The 16,546-nt window shown below is 46.4% G+C and overlaps 1 protein-coding gene across 5 annotated transcripts in view; it reads left to right on the top strand.

Annotated features, from left to right (window-relative positions):
• TIMELESS (timeless circadian regulator) overlaps positions 1-16,546 on the top strand; it is a 166,659-nt gene that overhangs the window by 70,630 nt on the left and 79,483 nt on the right. For all 5 annotated transcript variants that reach the window (XM_077483456.1, XM_077483459.1, XM_077483455.1 and 2 more), the window contains one exon: positions 602-735. In XM_077483456.1, coding sequence (XP_077339582.1) covers positions 602-735 — 134 coding nt within the window. The remainder of the gene's footprint in view (positions 1-601; positions 736-16,546) is intronic.

Raw genomic sequence — 16,546 nt, 5'->3', positions numbered from 1 at the left:
TTAATCGCTCAGTAAAAAAACACAATGCTAACTGTTTTAGTCAAACCTTTGAAGAAACCTAGACATTCTAGTTAGGTTTCAAAAATGAACCCTACTTACGTTTTGCTGTATACTTGTTTCTATATAATGTTATGATGCTATTCCTTACATCTTGATTCACTATTCATCTGCACCTGCTCCAAACACGGGAGATTGTTAACCTTTTTGTGTACATTGTGAACATCGTTTTTGTCTTCTATAAATTGGACATCAATAAAACATACCTTTTTTAAAAAAAAGTTTTTATTTTGGTCTCAAAATTCATCTCAGCCAAACAGTGCCTTAACTGTCTAACTGTGACAATAGCCCTACATACAGGTCCAGAATTTACACAGTGGCAATTCAAGTGCTTCTATTTAGGCTTTAAGTGCTGTATTTATAACATGTTGCATGATGTGATAATTACTAGTAAGTGGTGACAGGCTTGCATATGTAAAGAAGTCCTAAATGGCTGCCTGTATAATTCTGTAAACCCCAAAAATATTCAAATGCATTATTTCCTTTTACAACATATTAGCAATAAAATGTTTTAGAGTGCTATTGGTATTTTTTATTTTTTTAGAATGCAGAGCACTTGGCATCAACTGGCCAGGCTCGTTCCTCTGTAGAAAGAGTGACAGATATGAAAGAACTGGAGATCCTCCGGCAGAGGGAAGTGGCAGAGAAAAAAAGCAGAGTGTTTCAGCGTGGCACACGGTGAGACTTTTACAATATTAAATCCCATGGAGATATTTCAGTACTATGATGGATTTAAGGAAGGCCAACTAAACTAGTTACAGTTGTACTTATAAGTTTACATATCCTGGCAGAATTTATGATTTTGTGGCCATTTTTTTTTTTTAGAGAATATCAATGTTAACACAAACTTTTCTTTCACTCATGGTTAGTGTTTGGCTGAAGCCATATATTACTCTTTTTTTTTTTTATAATAATGACAAAAGAAACTACCCAAATGACCCTAATCAAAAGTTTACATACCCCACTTCTTAATACCGTGTATAACCTTTAACGTCAATGACAGCTTGAAGTCTTTTGTGGATGAGGCTCTATCTTCTCAGATGGTAAAGCTGCCCATTCCTCTTTGCAAAAAGCCTCCAGTTCCTGTAAAATCTTGGGCTGTCGTGCATGAACTGCATGTTTGAGATTTCCCAAATGGGGCTCAATGATATTGAGGTCAGGAGACTGAGATGGCCACTCCAGAACTTTCACTCTATTCTGCTGTAGCCAATGACAGGTCGACTCAGCCTTGTGTTTTGGATCATTGTCATGTTTGAATGTCCAAGTATGTCCCATACGCAGCTTCCTGGCTGATGAATGCAAATGTTCCTCCGGTATTTTTCTTTATCGTACATCATAGGACACAGAGCTTTAAATATTTACTTAGTGGGTTATAGCTACCTTCAGGTGTTGACACTGGCACACTCAATACACGAAGTTGACTCCCCTCCTCCTTCCAGGAGTACCTCAGTTTTTTCGTCAGTGTCTAAAGGTGTTGGCACGAGCGAAGATGTGCTCTGCAGAGCTCCAGGAGGGATCCATGCTGGAGTTAAAAAACCTCCACAACCGGATCCATCCTGCCACTGCGACTCCAGGATAGTACCCGGAAGAACAAGGTTTTGCCTGTAACGCTCCTTTTTGAGGGCTGGACCCTAGGAACCAGGACTCTTTTTGGTCTTGCTACATTACCTAAAGTTGTCCTGAGGGGTGCTATACATGGTTCAAAGGAGTGGAACCCAGGGCCTCGGTCTTTGGAGGTTTAACCACCCTGCCCCCCTGTGATGGGTGAAGTTTTGATCTGTCGGTTTACAGCAGTGACAAAAAGGAAAGAAGAAATCGTAGGAACTGCAAAGTCCACCTATTACTTTTCTTGCAATTTTATTGTAAAATGCCTTAAAAACTCCTCTAGAGGGAGTAATAGTGTATAGACCCTGTTTAAATCTGTGCTAATACAGCGTGGGTCTCAGCAGCTGGGGGGGGGGGGGGTCAAACTGAGTGGATAGGGATACATGTTATGTTTAAAGAAGGAATTAATCTGAAAAGCTGATAAAACGGCTGTATAAATCCCCCTCCCCATCACCCGCCTCCCCTCTGAGGTGACTCTTGCTAAAGCACAGCAAAGGGCGTGCGCATAGACAATCAGGCTCACACCTGAAAAAGCTTAAAGCTGATACTCTGGGAAACAGACAGTGTCTATCAGAGCAGCTGAAGCAAGGCTGCCACAGGACACAGAAATGCTGGTGCACATGAGGGGTTTGCACAGGCATTTGCAGTACAGAAAAAAAGTATTGTTTAGCTTTGGATCATTCTATGCTACCACTGTTTTTCCTACTATTGTTCAAATAGAACAGTTCTTAGCGTACCTTTTTGCGCTTTTGCATTATTGGTTCAAAGCTTACTACTGAAATACCAAAACCACCGCCAGGCGCTGGGAACTTCAGACATGCCTCCCCATTGTCATCCTCTCCGGAGATACCTGACATGGCAAGCCAGGATGAGTCATTGGAAGCAATTGGTGGTGCAACTGCTTCTCACACTTCAGCCCCTGTATACGTGAAGATGCATTTTTTCCCCTGCCCAGCAGTAGATGCTGCGATTTCCAGTGTGAATAAAAGTTTAACTTGTACAGTGGACAATACACAAATGCTAAAGGATCCAATGGATGACAAGTTGGAATTCCTGTTAAAATCCTTTTTTTACTTTAGCAGGTACTGTTGCTCAGCCAGCAATTGCAGCTATAGGCGTCTGTCAGTTCTTAAAAGACCAGTTCACAGAGAACCTTAACGAGCTTCCTGCACAACAGGCCAGTGAGTTGGCCAATTTACCAAAAGCGTTATGTTTTACCATAGATGCTATGAAGGATTCTATTCACCAGGCATCTCGCCTTGCACTTGTGCTAGTACACATGCGTAGGCCCTTTGGCTAAAGGGTTGGTCTGCTGAAGCACCCTGCAAAACCCTACTGTCTAGTTTCCCATTTCATAGGGAGCGACTATTTGGCGATGATTTGGATAAATACATCCAGATAATTTCCAGTGGAAAAAGTACTTTCTCTTTTGTTCATTGACAGACACAGCTCCATTAAATCTTGACTGTAGGGGTTATCATACCACCTTCAGGAGAGGACTAGGCAGAACATGTAATACATGTGAAAACAGAACTGTACAGTTCTGCCCAGGGGGCGGTCCTTCTGGCTATAACCCCTCAGCCTGCTTCCTGCAGCTCGGTTTTTTTCTGCCTAGTGAAGAAGGACCTAGGCTCCCTGCCGGGACCATCGGTCCTGGGGATTTTTTTTCTGGATTCTTGCCTTTTGCACAAGATAGTTATCCTGTGATCTTCTATCAACAGCCAGCTGGGTGACAGGCTGGATAATATAGGTCCTTGTATTCTCCCCAGCCTGGCCATCGAGTGTGTACAGGCCCTCAGCTATGTGCTGGGTCGGCTATGACATGCCCCTCAGGCTCCAGGGGTGGCCGGTGAGCTATATGCTCCGGGGCAAACATATGACCGGACTACAGATGTCAGTGTACTGTGGCCAGCAGCCACCCCGTACTGCTCGGGTGTGGGTCTGTGATGGAATGTCTCCAGCTTGTCTGGATGGTAAGTGCAGCTCTCCCTGTCTCAGCAGGACAGAGCAGCTGGGCATTCTCTGGGAGGTCGATTAGGGGGTCGCTCTTCTCCCTGTCTTCCCCCCCCCCCCGCGGGGGATGCTGCATGGCTGGGCTGTGGTGCGGTGTATCTACCTGACCCTTAGCTGGGGGGCTAAGAGGGTCTGTGTCCATGTGCTTTCATCTGTCTGCTGGTGTCTGTGGGCTCTGCATGTGCTACCCCCATTACCGCTGGCCGTCACCATTTTCTGTTAGTCTCTGCGAGCAGCATGGCCGTAGCCCATTTTCTTGAAGTCCAGTGGACAGTTTCCTAGTTTTTTTTACTATACAAGAATGGCCGGTGGCCATTTTCTTGTAGCCCTTTCAGGGTGTTTTTTCTCCCCAGCGTTGGTTCCTGTGCCTCAGAACAGTGCGGTTTTTACTACTGGACACTTGTGGCTGACACAGGACTCAGCGACAGCACGGCGCAGCGCTCGGTCAGGGTGGTTAGTCCTGAGGTGGGGCCCCTCAGTCTGTTAGCAGCTAGGAGGGTGGGATTGAGCACCTTTTCCCTAGTCCCCAAGGGTGGCAGACAGGGTTGGTCAGCATGGTGTCAGAAGCTGGCGTTTCTTCCCCAGATCTCCCTGCAATTGCAACCGGCTGGCCTGCAAATGGTACAGTGCCCTTGGACACTTTGTTGGTGGTCCTGGAAACGTTCGTTGCTGGGGTGGAGGCAGCATGCGGGCACAAGGGGGGTAAAAAACGTACCCTGCCCCCTGTCCTCCAGGGAGAGCTCTGATTCAGACTCGGGCCCTGTGGTGACTGGCGGCCCCTGTTCTGATGTGTCAGAGGATGCTGACCAGGACCGTTGAGACAGTGAGGATGATACCGTGTTCGAGTCCACGCAGGAAAAAAGCGCTAGTTGGAGCACTTATCACCCCTGTGTGGGATACCCTGAAAATACAGGATGCAGCAGAATACTCTGCTGAGGTGTCGGTCCCTTTTGGATTCCGTAAACCGGCCCATACACCGAAGGCGTTTCTGTATCTGACTTATTTTGATAAGTTCATACACAAGGAATGGGGAAGCCCGCAACGGACCTTTTCAGTTCCAAAAAGGATGGCGGTGTGTTACCCCTTTGAAAAAAGCCTCCTTAAAAAATGGATGGCTCCCCCAGTCGTTGAGCCACCCTCCCCCAGTATCCAGGTTAAAGTAACCACGATTCCGGTAGAAGGGACTACTTCATTTAAGGAACCTACCAACAGGAGAGCCGAGGCAGTGGCCCGGTCCATGTTTTATGGTAGTGGGGACATCGTTGCAACCGGTACTGGCCACAGCATTGGTGATGCAGACCATTACTGAGTGGGCAAAACTATTGCACCGTGAATAGGAGAAGCAACAGTCACCTCCAGTCTGCGTAGAACTAGCAGACCAGCTGTTTCACGGCCTTAAGTATGTCTGTGATGCGGCCCTGGATACACTTCCCCTGCTCTCCAGAGCATCGGCAGTGGTGCTACGGTGGCTGATCTGGCTGAAATGCTGGTCTGCAGACCAGGCATCTAAAAAAGCTCTGACATATTTGCCCTTGCTTGCTGAGCCGCTATTTGGAGCTTCGCTGGATGACATCATTAAGAATGTCACAGGTGGGAAGAGCACATTGCTCCCACAATCCAAGAAGGTTAAAGAGCCGCGTCGGAGGCAAGAGCCCTCCTTTTCCACTCAAAAGAGGCTTTTTCATCCGCCTGGGACGTCAGGTAAGCGCTCCCAGTCCAACAGGGCGATTGCTGAGGGACAAAGCCTACAAGCAAAAGTGCTACCGCATGAAGGTTTGCCCCCGCCCAACACACGTGTGGGGGTCGCCTTTCTGGAGTTTGCAGCTCGGTAGGCCTCTCGGATTTGCGACAAATGGGTCTGCAAACTGGTTTCATCAGGCTACAAGATAGTTTCTCTCTTGGCCACCAAACAGATTTTTTCCCCTCCAGCATACCTTTACTCCTGACTCGCCAGGAGGCCCTGTTTGGGGCAGTAAGGGACCTGCTCAGATGCAGGGTGATAATGCCTGTTCCAAAGCTGGAAAGGTTTCAGGGATTCTACTCCAATCTGTTTGTAGTCCCCAAAAAGGAAGGGGTACGTCCAAATCTGGACCTAAAAGCCCTCAATTGCTTTGTAAAAGTACAAAGGTTCAGAATGGAATCGGTTTGCTCCGTAGTCTCACTCCATCAGGGGGACTCCCTGGCGTCTCTGGACATCCAGGACGCGTACTTGCATATACCCATATGCCTCAGGCATCAGTGGTTTCTGCGACTTGCAATGAGGGAAGAGCACTACCAGTTTGTGACTCTATCCTTTGGCCTAGCATAGGTTTTATGCAAGGGGTGATGCGGATTAATCCGCCAGTTAAATCACCTTTAGCCCCTTGGGAGTTGAATTTTTAGTTTTGTCAGTGTTACAAAAACAGCCATTTGAACCATTACAGCATATTCCCTTAGTCCTTTTGACTAGGAAGCTGATCTTTTTGGTTGCTATATCCTTAGCAAGGAGGGTTTCAGAATTGGCTGCTCTTTCCTGTAAAGAACCATATTTGATTATTCATGAGGCAGAGTGGTATTACGCCCTCGTCCAGGCTTTTTGCCAAAAGTGGTTTCAGGCTTTCATCTGAATAAAGATATTGTCCTGCGATCATTTTTCCCAAAACCACATTCCAGGGAAGAAAAATCACTGCATTGTCTTGATGTAGTGAGAGCAGTGAAAATCTATTTAAAGAAAACCGCTCCAATTCCTAAGACCGATGTCTTATTTATTCTGCCAGAAGGTCCTAAAGGACAGGCAGCATCGAAATCCACTGTTGCTAGGTGAATTCGGCAAGTTATAATTCAAACTTATGGTTTAAGGGGATAAGATTCCCCCATTCAAGTTAAGGCGCACTCTACTAGAGCGGTTAGTGCTTCTTGGGCAGTGCATCACCAGGCCCCCTTTGCTCAGATCGGCAAGACCGCAACTTGCTCTTCAGTCCATACATTCACAAAATTTTACCAATTGGATGTAAGAAGGAATGAGGATATCGCCTTCGGGCGCAGTGTGCTGCTGGCAGCAGTATAAGTCCTCAAGGTCTGGGCGTGCCCTATGGCTTATGTCTCCCTCCCTTCAAGTAGCATTGCTATGGGACGTCCCACTTAGTATATACTTAAGGCTCTGTGTCCTATGATGTACAATAAAGAAAATAGGATTTTTATAACCGCTTACCTGTAAAATGCTTTTCTTGCAGTACATCATAGGATACAGAGGGTCCCACCCTTCTTCTTTTATGGGGTTTAAGTATATTGCTTGGCTACAAAAACTGAGGTACTCCTGGAAGGAGGAGGGGTTATATAGGAGAGTCAACTTCCTGTATTGGGTACAATAAATACAAGGTTTCTATGGGACTTTTAAAGTGCAATTACACCGTATTATATAAAAATATAAATTTTAATACAACTTAGAAAAAATATATAAATACATAATTGAAATTTGAACAAAAATAGCACAGAATGAATATAAACAGTCTCAGAGGAGATGTACCGTATATACTCGAGTATAAGCCGAGATTTTCAGCCTCTTTTTTGAGGCTGAAAGTGCCCCCCTCGGCTTATACTCGAGTCATCGCTGTCTGCCCGCTCGATCAGCGTGTCGAGCAGACAGACAGCGGCCATTCTATAATTCAAAAGCCGCGCCTCCGGCTCCGCCTTCGCCTGTGATAGGCGGAACACTGAATTTCCCAGCAGCCTGTGTTCCGCCTATCACGGACATCGTATCATCCTCATACTACGGACGAGGATGATACGATGTCCGTGATAGGCGGAACACAGGCTGCTGGGAAATTCAGTGTTCCGCCTATCACAGGCGAAGGCGGAGGCGCGGCTTTTGAATTTTACAATGGCCGCCGAGGCGCCGACGAAGAGGGCACGGGACGGAGGCAAGGCACGGGACGGGACGGAGGCAAGGCAAGGCACGACACGGGACGGAGGCAAGGCACGGCACGGGACGGAGGCAAGGAGGCAAGGCACGGGACGGAGGCTCGGGACAAAGGCTCGGGACACAGGTAGGCTGGACACACACACACACACACACACACACACACACACACACACACACACACACACACACACACACACACACACACACACACACACACACACACGGATGGAGACACACACACACACAGGGATGGATGGATACACACACACACAGGGATGGATGGATGGATGGAGACACACACACACAGGGATGGATGGATGGAGACACACACACACACAGGGATGGATGGATGGATGGATGGAGACACACACACACACAGGGATGGATGGATGGATGGACACACACACACACACAGGGATGGATGGACGGACACACAGGGATGGACGGACACACAGGGATGGACGGACACACAGGGATGGACGGACACACACACAGGGATGGACAGGCATGTCTCACCCTCGGCTTATACACGAGTCAATAAGTTTGCCAGTTTTTTTGGGGGTAAATTGGGGGCTTCGGCTTATATTCGGGTCGGCCTATACTCGAGTATATACGGTATCTGCATTGCAACTGTTTATATTCATTCTGTGATATTTTTGTACTAATTTTAATTATGTATTTATGTTTTTTCTAAATTGTATTAAAATGTATATTTTTATATAATACGGTGCAATTGCGCTTTAAAAGTCCCATAGAAACCTTGTATTTATTGTATAGATAATGGGATGTAGCGCTATAAGTAGGTTTCAGTATTTCAGCTCGTTCAAAAAACTTTTCTTCCTGTATTGGGTGTGTCAGTGTCAACACCTGAAGGTAGCTATAACCCACTAAGTAAATACTTAAGGCGCTGTGTCCTATGATGTACTCCAAGAAAAGGATTTAACAGGTAAACTGTTATAAAAATCCTATTTTTGATAACATACTGCATTCTTCTTTTTTTTTTTTTTTTTTCATCAAATACTTTTGTTAGTTTTTTTTCTTGCCATCAATTTTGACCAAATTTCCTGTGCCTTTTGTAGCCCACACATCCCCAAAACATCAGCGATCCACCTCCGTGTTTCACAGAAGGAATGGTATACCTTTCATCATAGGCCTTGTTGACTCCTCTCCAAATGTAGCATTTATGGTTGTGGCCAAAAATCTAAATTTTTTGTCTCATCACTCCAAATGACTTTGTGCCAGAAGGTTTGAGGCTTGTCTCTGTGCTATTTGGCATATTATAAGCGGGATACTTTGTGGCATTTGTGCAGTAATGGCTTTCTTCTGGCGACTCGACCATGCAGCCCATCTTTCTTCAAGTGCCTCCTTATCGTGCATGTTGAAACAGCCACACTACATGTTTTCAGAGAGTCCTGTATTTCACCTGACGTTATTTGTGGGTTTTTCTTTGCATCCAGATTTTTTCCTGGCAGTTGTGGCTGAAATTTTAGTTGGCTACCTGACCGTGGTTTGGTTTCAACAGAACCCCTCATTTTCCACTTCTTGATTAGAGTTTGAACACTGCTGATTGGCATCTCTGAATTCCTTGGATATCTTTATATCCCTTTCCTGTTTTATACAGTTCTACATTTTCCCGCAGAGCCTTTTTGACAATTCTTTTGCTTTCCCCATGGCTCAGAATCCAGAAACGTCAGTGCAGCACTCGATGGATGGAAGATGCAAGGGTCTGTCAGGAGTCCAGAAACTCATTGACCTTTTTACAAATCAAAGCAGCTTCAGACGTTTTTTTCTTCTACAGCCAATAACCTCCCCATCATGTTATCCTATGTGTCCATGCACGCATAGGGTGCTTTCACATGAGGCGGATCAGTGATGATCTGCCACGTGGATATCTGCTTGCTCAGCGAGGATCGCTCCGTCGATCCCCGCTGAGCAGAAAGATGACAGGTCTGTCTTTGGACACTGTGCAGGGACGGACCTGTCAGAGCGCTACTCTCCCCTATGGGAGATGGGATGACGACGGACTGCAGTGTAAGTTTCTCTTATATTCACTGACCGACACAGCTCCTCTCTTAGCCATTGGGTTGTTACGCCCACCTTTAGGAGAATATTAGGCATTACATGTTATGTAAAACACAGAACTTTCCAGTTCCGCCCAGGGGGCGGTCCCTTAGGTAACAACCCTCCAGCCTGCCATGCAGTCATCAGTACATCAACAAGCAGTACAACATAAAAAGAAAAAGGAGGAGTGGGTGCTGTGTCGGTCTGTGAATTACAGAGAAAAGGATTTTACGGTGAGTAGAAAAAAAAAACGATTTTCTCTTATAGTCACCGACCGACACAGCTCCTCTCTTAACCATTAGGACGCTCCCAAGCAGTGCAAAAAAGGAGGGGTGGGAAAACGGCATATAAAAAAAACTTCATCCACCATGGCAAGTGGGAACCAGTGTAACTTTACCCACAAAAAAAAAGTGCGTGGAAAAAAAATCCACCACAAAACCAGGGTACCCTCAACAGGAGTGACTACCCACAACCGCACCAAAAATTGCGGAATGTAATGCAACAGTGCATTAACTTAACGGTACTGCGTTTTTAAAAAAATTTAAAAAACTGGAAAAAAGAAAAATATTGCAACTATACGGCCATCTGCAAAACTGTGAGGCCAGAACAGGCTTTAGCTGATGCACTGACATCTACCTTGTAGAACTTGGTAAATGTGTGGACAGTTGACCAGGTCGCGGCTTTACACACTTGAGCGACAGACGCTTGGTGTCGGAAGGCCCAAGATGTTTCCGACTGCCCTTGTGGAGTGGGCTATGACCGGAAAGGAGGGCACTTGCCCCTTCAAGGTGTAGGCTTGTACTACAATCTGCTTGATCCACCTGGAAATGGTGGCCGACGAGACCGAAATGCCTTTCTTTGGACCAGCCGCCTAAACAAACAGCGAGTGACTTCCGAAAGGGAGCCATGGCAGACAAGTACACCTTCAGAGCCCGAATCACGTCCACAGTGTGAAGGGCCACCTCCTTAGGATGTGTCGGCTTAGGACACAGAGATGGTAACACAATGTCCTCATTGATGTGAAACACGAGACCACTTTCGGCATAGATGGTAACACGACTGTTTTATACAGTTCTACATTTTCCCGCAGAGCCTTTTGACAATTCTTTTGCTCTCCCCATGACTCAGAATCCAGAAACGTCAGTGCAGCACTTGATGGATGGAAGATGCAAGGGTCTGTCAGGAGTCCAGAAACTCATTGACCTTTTTACAAAGCAAACAGATCACAGGTGAGGAGGATTACCTTTAGGCCTCTTGCATGCTGGACAGTTTTGGAAGTTTTTACAGCAGCTGTTTTCAGCTTCAGACGTTTTTTCTTCTGCAGCCAATAACCTCCCCATCATGTTATCCTATGTGTCCATGCACGCATAGGGTGCTTTCACATGAGGCGGATCAGTGATGATCTGCCACGTGGATATCTGCTTGCTCAGCGAGGATCGCTCCGTCGATCCCCGCTGAGCAGAAAGATGACAGGTCTGTCTTTGCACACTGTGCAGGGATGGACCTGTTAGAGCGCTACTCTCCCCTATGGGAGATGGGATGACGACGGACTGCAGTGTAGGTTTCTCTTATATTCACTGACCGACACAGCTCCTCTCTTAGCCATTGGGTTGTTACGCCCACCTTTAGGACCTTTAGGCATTACATGTTATGTAAAACACAGAACTTTCCAGTTCCGCCCAGGGGGCGGTCCCATAGGTAAGAACCCTCCAGCCTGCCATGCAGTCATCAGTACATCAACAAGCAGTATAATGTAAAGAGAAAAAAGGAGGGGCGGGTGCTGTGTCTGTCAGTGAATTGTAAAGAAAAGGATTTTACGGTGAGTACAAAAAATCCTATTTTCTCTTCTAGTCACCGACCAACACAGCTCCTCTCTTAGCCATTAGGCAGTGCCAAACAAGGGGTGGGAAAACAGCATAAAAAACTTCATCCACCATGGCAAATGGGAACCAGTGTAACTTTACCCACAAGAAAAACAGTCTCTTGGGTAACAAACCTCCAGCCTGCCATGCAGTCATCAGTTATTTTGCCTAGTGAAGGAGAAGGACCTAAGAACCCTGACGGGCCCATCGGTCTGTCCTTTTTTTTTTTTTTTCCTGCAGAAGCTTGGCTTTTTGCGCAAGATGATGGATCCTGTGATCTGCTAGCAACAGCCGGCTAAGTGACAGGCTGGATACCCTTATCCTTGCGTGTGCAGGTCGCAGCTCCGCTCTAGGCCGGCCACGACGAAACCTCAGCTCCAGAGGTGGTCGTGAGATTTTTTGCTCTGGGGCACACATATGACTGGGCTACTGATGTCTGCGTCAGTGTGCTGGGCCAGCAGCCACCCCATACTGATCGGAGAGTGGGTCTGTAATGGAATGTCTCCCAGCGCTTCAGGACTGGTAAGTACAGCTCTCCCTGCCTCGGTGGAGCTAAGCAGCTGGGCATTCCCGCATTCCCTGGGAGGTCGATTCCGGGGTCCCTCACCTCCCTCTCTTCTCTCCCTGCCCCCCCCCCCCCCCCGTGGGGGATGCTGCAGAGCGGTGTGTGTGTGTGTCTGTCTGTGCAGGGGCTCTACAGTGGGGCTCTCGTCTGGGGGGGGGGGGGGTCTGCGCTACCGACACAGCTGATTCCTCTGCACCTGGGAGCCAACAGAGACTTCAGGCACTACCTGCTGGATAGCGCAGAACCCTTGAGGGTGGTGAGTCCTGCGGGAAAGATCCCCTCAGCCAGCAGCAGTAAGGTGGGTGGGACTGTCACTGTCCTAAGTCCCCTTCGGGTGGCAGACAAGGTAGGGTCAGCATGGCTTCAGAAACTGGTGTTTCTTCCCCCGAAATCCAGGCAATTGCACCCGGTTCATCTGCGGAATGCGCAGTGCCCTTGGACACCTTGTTGGCGGTCCTCAATTTGTTTGTTGCCAAGAAGGAGGCCGTGCGTGGGCGCAAAGGTGCTAAAAAGCAGCCCCTGCCGGAGAGCTCTGACGCAGACTCGGGCCCTGCTGAGGCTGATGACCCCTGCTCGGCCGTTTCAGATGACGCTGACCAGGACTGTTCGGACAGTGAGGATGAATGCTTCTTGGATCACTTATTACGGCTGTGCGTGATACCCTGAAGATTCAGGAGCCAGCAGATTCCTCTGCTGAGGTAGCGGTCCCTTTTGCGTCCCGTAAGCCAGCCCGTTCACCTAAGGTGTTCCCGTATCTGACTTATTTTGACAAGTTCATTTACAAGGAATGGGGTGGACCGCAACGGACCTTTTCGGTCCCCAAATACATGGGGGTACGTTACCCTTTTGAGGAGAGCCTTCTCAAAAAGTGGTCAGCTCCTCTGGTCATGGGCCCCCCAGTATCCAGGTTAAACAAAGTAACCACGATCCCAGTAGAGGGGACTCCTGCATTTAAGGATCCCATGGACAGGAAGGCCGAGGCAGTGGCTCATTCCTTGTTCACGGTTGTGGGGTCAGCCATGCGACCAGTACTGGCATCTGCACTTGTGTCGGTGACACTGAGAGTCCCTCCGGTGCGTCCACACTTACACCCATGGGATTTGAACCTGATGTTATCGGCGCTGCAAAAACCGCCATTTGAAAATATCAGGGAGGTCCCTCTGTTGACTTTCCCAGAAAGTGGTCTTTCTAGTTACATCGGCCAGGAGGGTTTCAGAACTGGCGGCCTTGTCCTGCAAGTTGCCCTACCTGGTTATCCACAAGTCTAAGGTGGTGTTGGGTCCGCAACCGTCTTTTCTGCCGAAAGTGGTCTCGTGTTTCACATCAATGAGGACATTGTGTTACCATCTCTGTGTCCTAAGCCGACACATCCTAAGGAGGTGGCCCTTCACACTGTGGACGTGGTTCGGCCTCTGAAGGTGCACTTGTCTGCCATGGCTCCCTTTCGGAAGTCACTCGCTGTTTGTTTAGGCGGCTGGTCCAAAGAAAGGCATTTCGGTCTCGTAGGCCACCATTTCCAGGTGGATCAGGCAGATTGTAGTGCAAGCCTACACCTTGAAGGGGGAAGTGCCCTCCTTTCCGGTCATAGCCCACTCCACAAGGGCAGTCGGAAACATCTTGGGCCTCCTGCGTCTGTCGGTCAAGTGTGTAAAGCGGCGACCTGGTCAACTGTCCACACATTTACCAAGTTCTACAAGGTAGATGTCAGTGCATCAACTGATGCCTGTTCTGGCCTCACAGTTTTGCTGATGGCCGTATAGTTGCAATATTTTTATTTTTTCCAGTTTTTTGGTTAAAAACGCAGTACCGTTAAGTTAATGCACTGTTGCATTACATTCCGCAGTTTTTGGTGCGGTTGTGGGTAGTCACTCCTGTTGAGGGTACCCTGGTTTTGTGGTGGATTTTTTTTCCACGCACTTTTTTTTTTTTTTTTTGTGGGTAAAGTTACACTGGTTCCCACTTGCCATTGTGGATGAAGTTTTTTTTTTTTTTATTTTTTTTTTTTTTTAATGCTGTTTTCCCACCCCTCCTTTTGGCACTGCTTGGGGGCGTCCTAATGGTTAAGAGAGGAGCTGTGTCGGTCGGTGACTATAAGAGAAAATTTTTTTTTTTTCCTACTCACCGTAAAATCCTTTTCTCTGTAATTCAGACCGACACAGCACCCACTCCCTTTTTCTTTTTACGTTGTACTGCTTGTTGATTTACTGATGACTGCATGGCAGGCTGGAGGGTTCTTACCTATGGGACCGCCCCCTGGGCGGAACTGGAAAGTTCTGTGTTTTACATAACATGTAATGCCTAGTATTCTCCTAAAGGTGGGCGTAACAACCCAATGGCTAAGAGAGGTGGTTGGTCGGTGAAGTGGGTCGGATGTCAGCGGACGTGTTACCGCTGACATCTGACGCTCCATAGACCTCTATGGAGCATCTGTCCAGGTCCGCCTAAAAAACTGACAGGTGGACCTGAACGGATTGGCTGTGTGAAAGAGGCCTTAGGCTGTTATCAGCAGTTTTTGCCTGAGGCGTTTTTGGCTTTAAAAAACCCCAAAACAAATGGGTTCCGAGAGGAGTTTTTTAGCTTTAAAAATGCTCTAACGTCAAACGCTGATAAATGCTCAAACGTTTTTTGACGTTTTTAGGGCTGAAACAACGAATCGATTAATCGTCAACTAATCGATTACTATTTTCGTTAAAAACAAAAAAAACTTAAAATGAGCCCTTTATAGTACAAAAATAGCAAATAGTTGCTACTGTAAATATTACTTTCACAGTTCTACAGTAAAAAAAATTAACCCCTTACAGTAGTGATTATCATTTTTTTTTTTTGTACTATAAATGGCTCATTCGTTTTTAACCCCATTATGTTACCAAACATCTTAGACCTGGTTCACATCTATGTGTTTTTTTGGCGTTTTTTGCAGAACACTACAGTTCACTTAACATGGTTTCCTATGGGACAGATTCACATCTATTCTTTTTTCAGCCGCTGGGTATTTGGAAAGGATCAGGGACTTTTTTTTTTTTTAATGCAAAACTGTGCTTTTTTTTTTTTTTTTGCTTCAATATACTTCAATGGAGAAGCTGCAGAAAAGTAAGTAATACATTTTTTGCAACAATTTGTGTTTTTTAATCTGTCCAACAAAAATTGGCCAAAAAACAGTATGCCTCTTCTAATAATATATCTCCTCTAATAGTGTATACCAGGAGTGGCCAACCAGTGGCCCGCAGAGCCCACTAATGTGGCCCGCGACCTCCTGCTCTGGAATGGCAGGTTAGCCAACCCAGATCGCATGTTGCCGACCCGTCATACCACCATAGCATCAGTGTTGTGAATGAAGCTGGTGGTAGAGGAAGAAAGTGGCTGCAGAGCAGAGCCCCATAAGCTGATGCTTCCTGTACAGCGCCAGCTTTTGCCACAGGCAGAGTCTATGGCAAAGTTCAGTTAACCCACAGGATAGACACAAGTGCACTACACTGCATCCGTGGTGTGGGTAAACTGCAGCACATTAGTATGAAAGTTTTAGGCCCTTTTCACACGATCAGCCCTACCCAATCAGACCCTCAATTCACTTCTAGAGAGCGGAAGATGTGAACAGACTTTTGTCCGTTTACTCCCGCCTGCCTCTGATCCTCTAAAAAAAAGAAAAAAAAAAGAAAGAAAATCTGGGTGCATCGGATTGAAGAGCCTGTAGTGTAGCCGTGAACTGTCATCCGCCCGCTCCGCTCATTGTGGTCTGTGACTGGTTACCAAGTTCCTTAAGTGGCCCTCGCTCTTAAAAAGTTTGGGCACCCCTGGTGTATACAGTATATCTCTTCTGTAGGGCTGAAACAACTAATTGCTCGACAACTAATCGATTATGAAATTAATTGATTACTATTTTCATAATTGATTAATCGGCCAGTAACATAATGGGGTTAAAAAAAAAAAGAGCCCTTTATAGTACAAAAATATAATCACTACTGTAAATATTACTTTCACTGTTCTACGGTAAAAAAATGAAACCCTTCCAGTAGTTATCTGTTTTTTTTTTTTTGTACTATAAAGGGCTAATTTTAGTCTTTTTAACCCCATTATGTTACTAAACGTCTTAGGCCTGGTTCACATCTATATGTTTATTGGTGCTTTTTGCAGAAACGCACTACAGTTCATTTACATGGTTTCCTATGGGACACGTTCATATCTCTGCTTTTTTAAGCCGCTGCCTATTTGGAAAGGGTCAGGGACTTTTAACGCAAAACTGTGCTTTTTTGGTTCAATATACTTCAATGGAGAAGCTGCAAAAAAGAATGTAATGCGTTTTTGCAGCAATTTGTGTTTTTTAATCTGCCCAAAAAATGCAAAAAACGCATTTTGCCATAAAATCGCATGTGCAAAAATCAAAAAGCACTGCAGAAACAGATCAAAAGCAAAAACTGCATAGGTGTGTACCAAGGCTTATGCTGGCCTCATGGATCAATTTTCAGGTGAGAATATTCAGATGAA

Source organism: Lithobates pipiens, unplaced genomic scaffold (genome assembly GCF_037356315.1).
Source record: "Lithobates pipiens isolate NorthernLeopardFrog02 unplaced genomic scaffold, aLitPip1_a1.2 Scaffold_16, whole genome shotgun sequence".
In the NCBI taxonomy this organism is placed as follows: Eukaryota; Metazoa; Chordata; class Amphibia; order Anura; family Ranidae; genus Lithobates; species Lithobates pipiens.
This window is presented reverse-complemented; position numbering and strand designations above follow the sequence as displayed.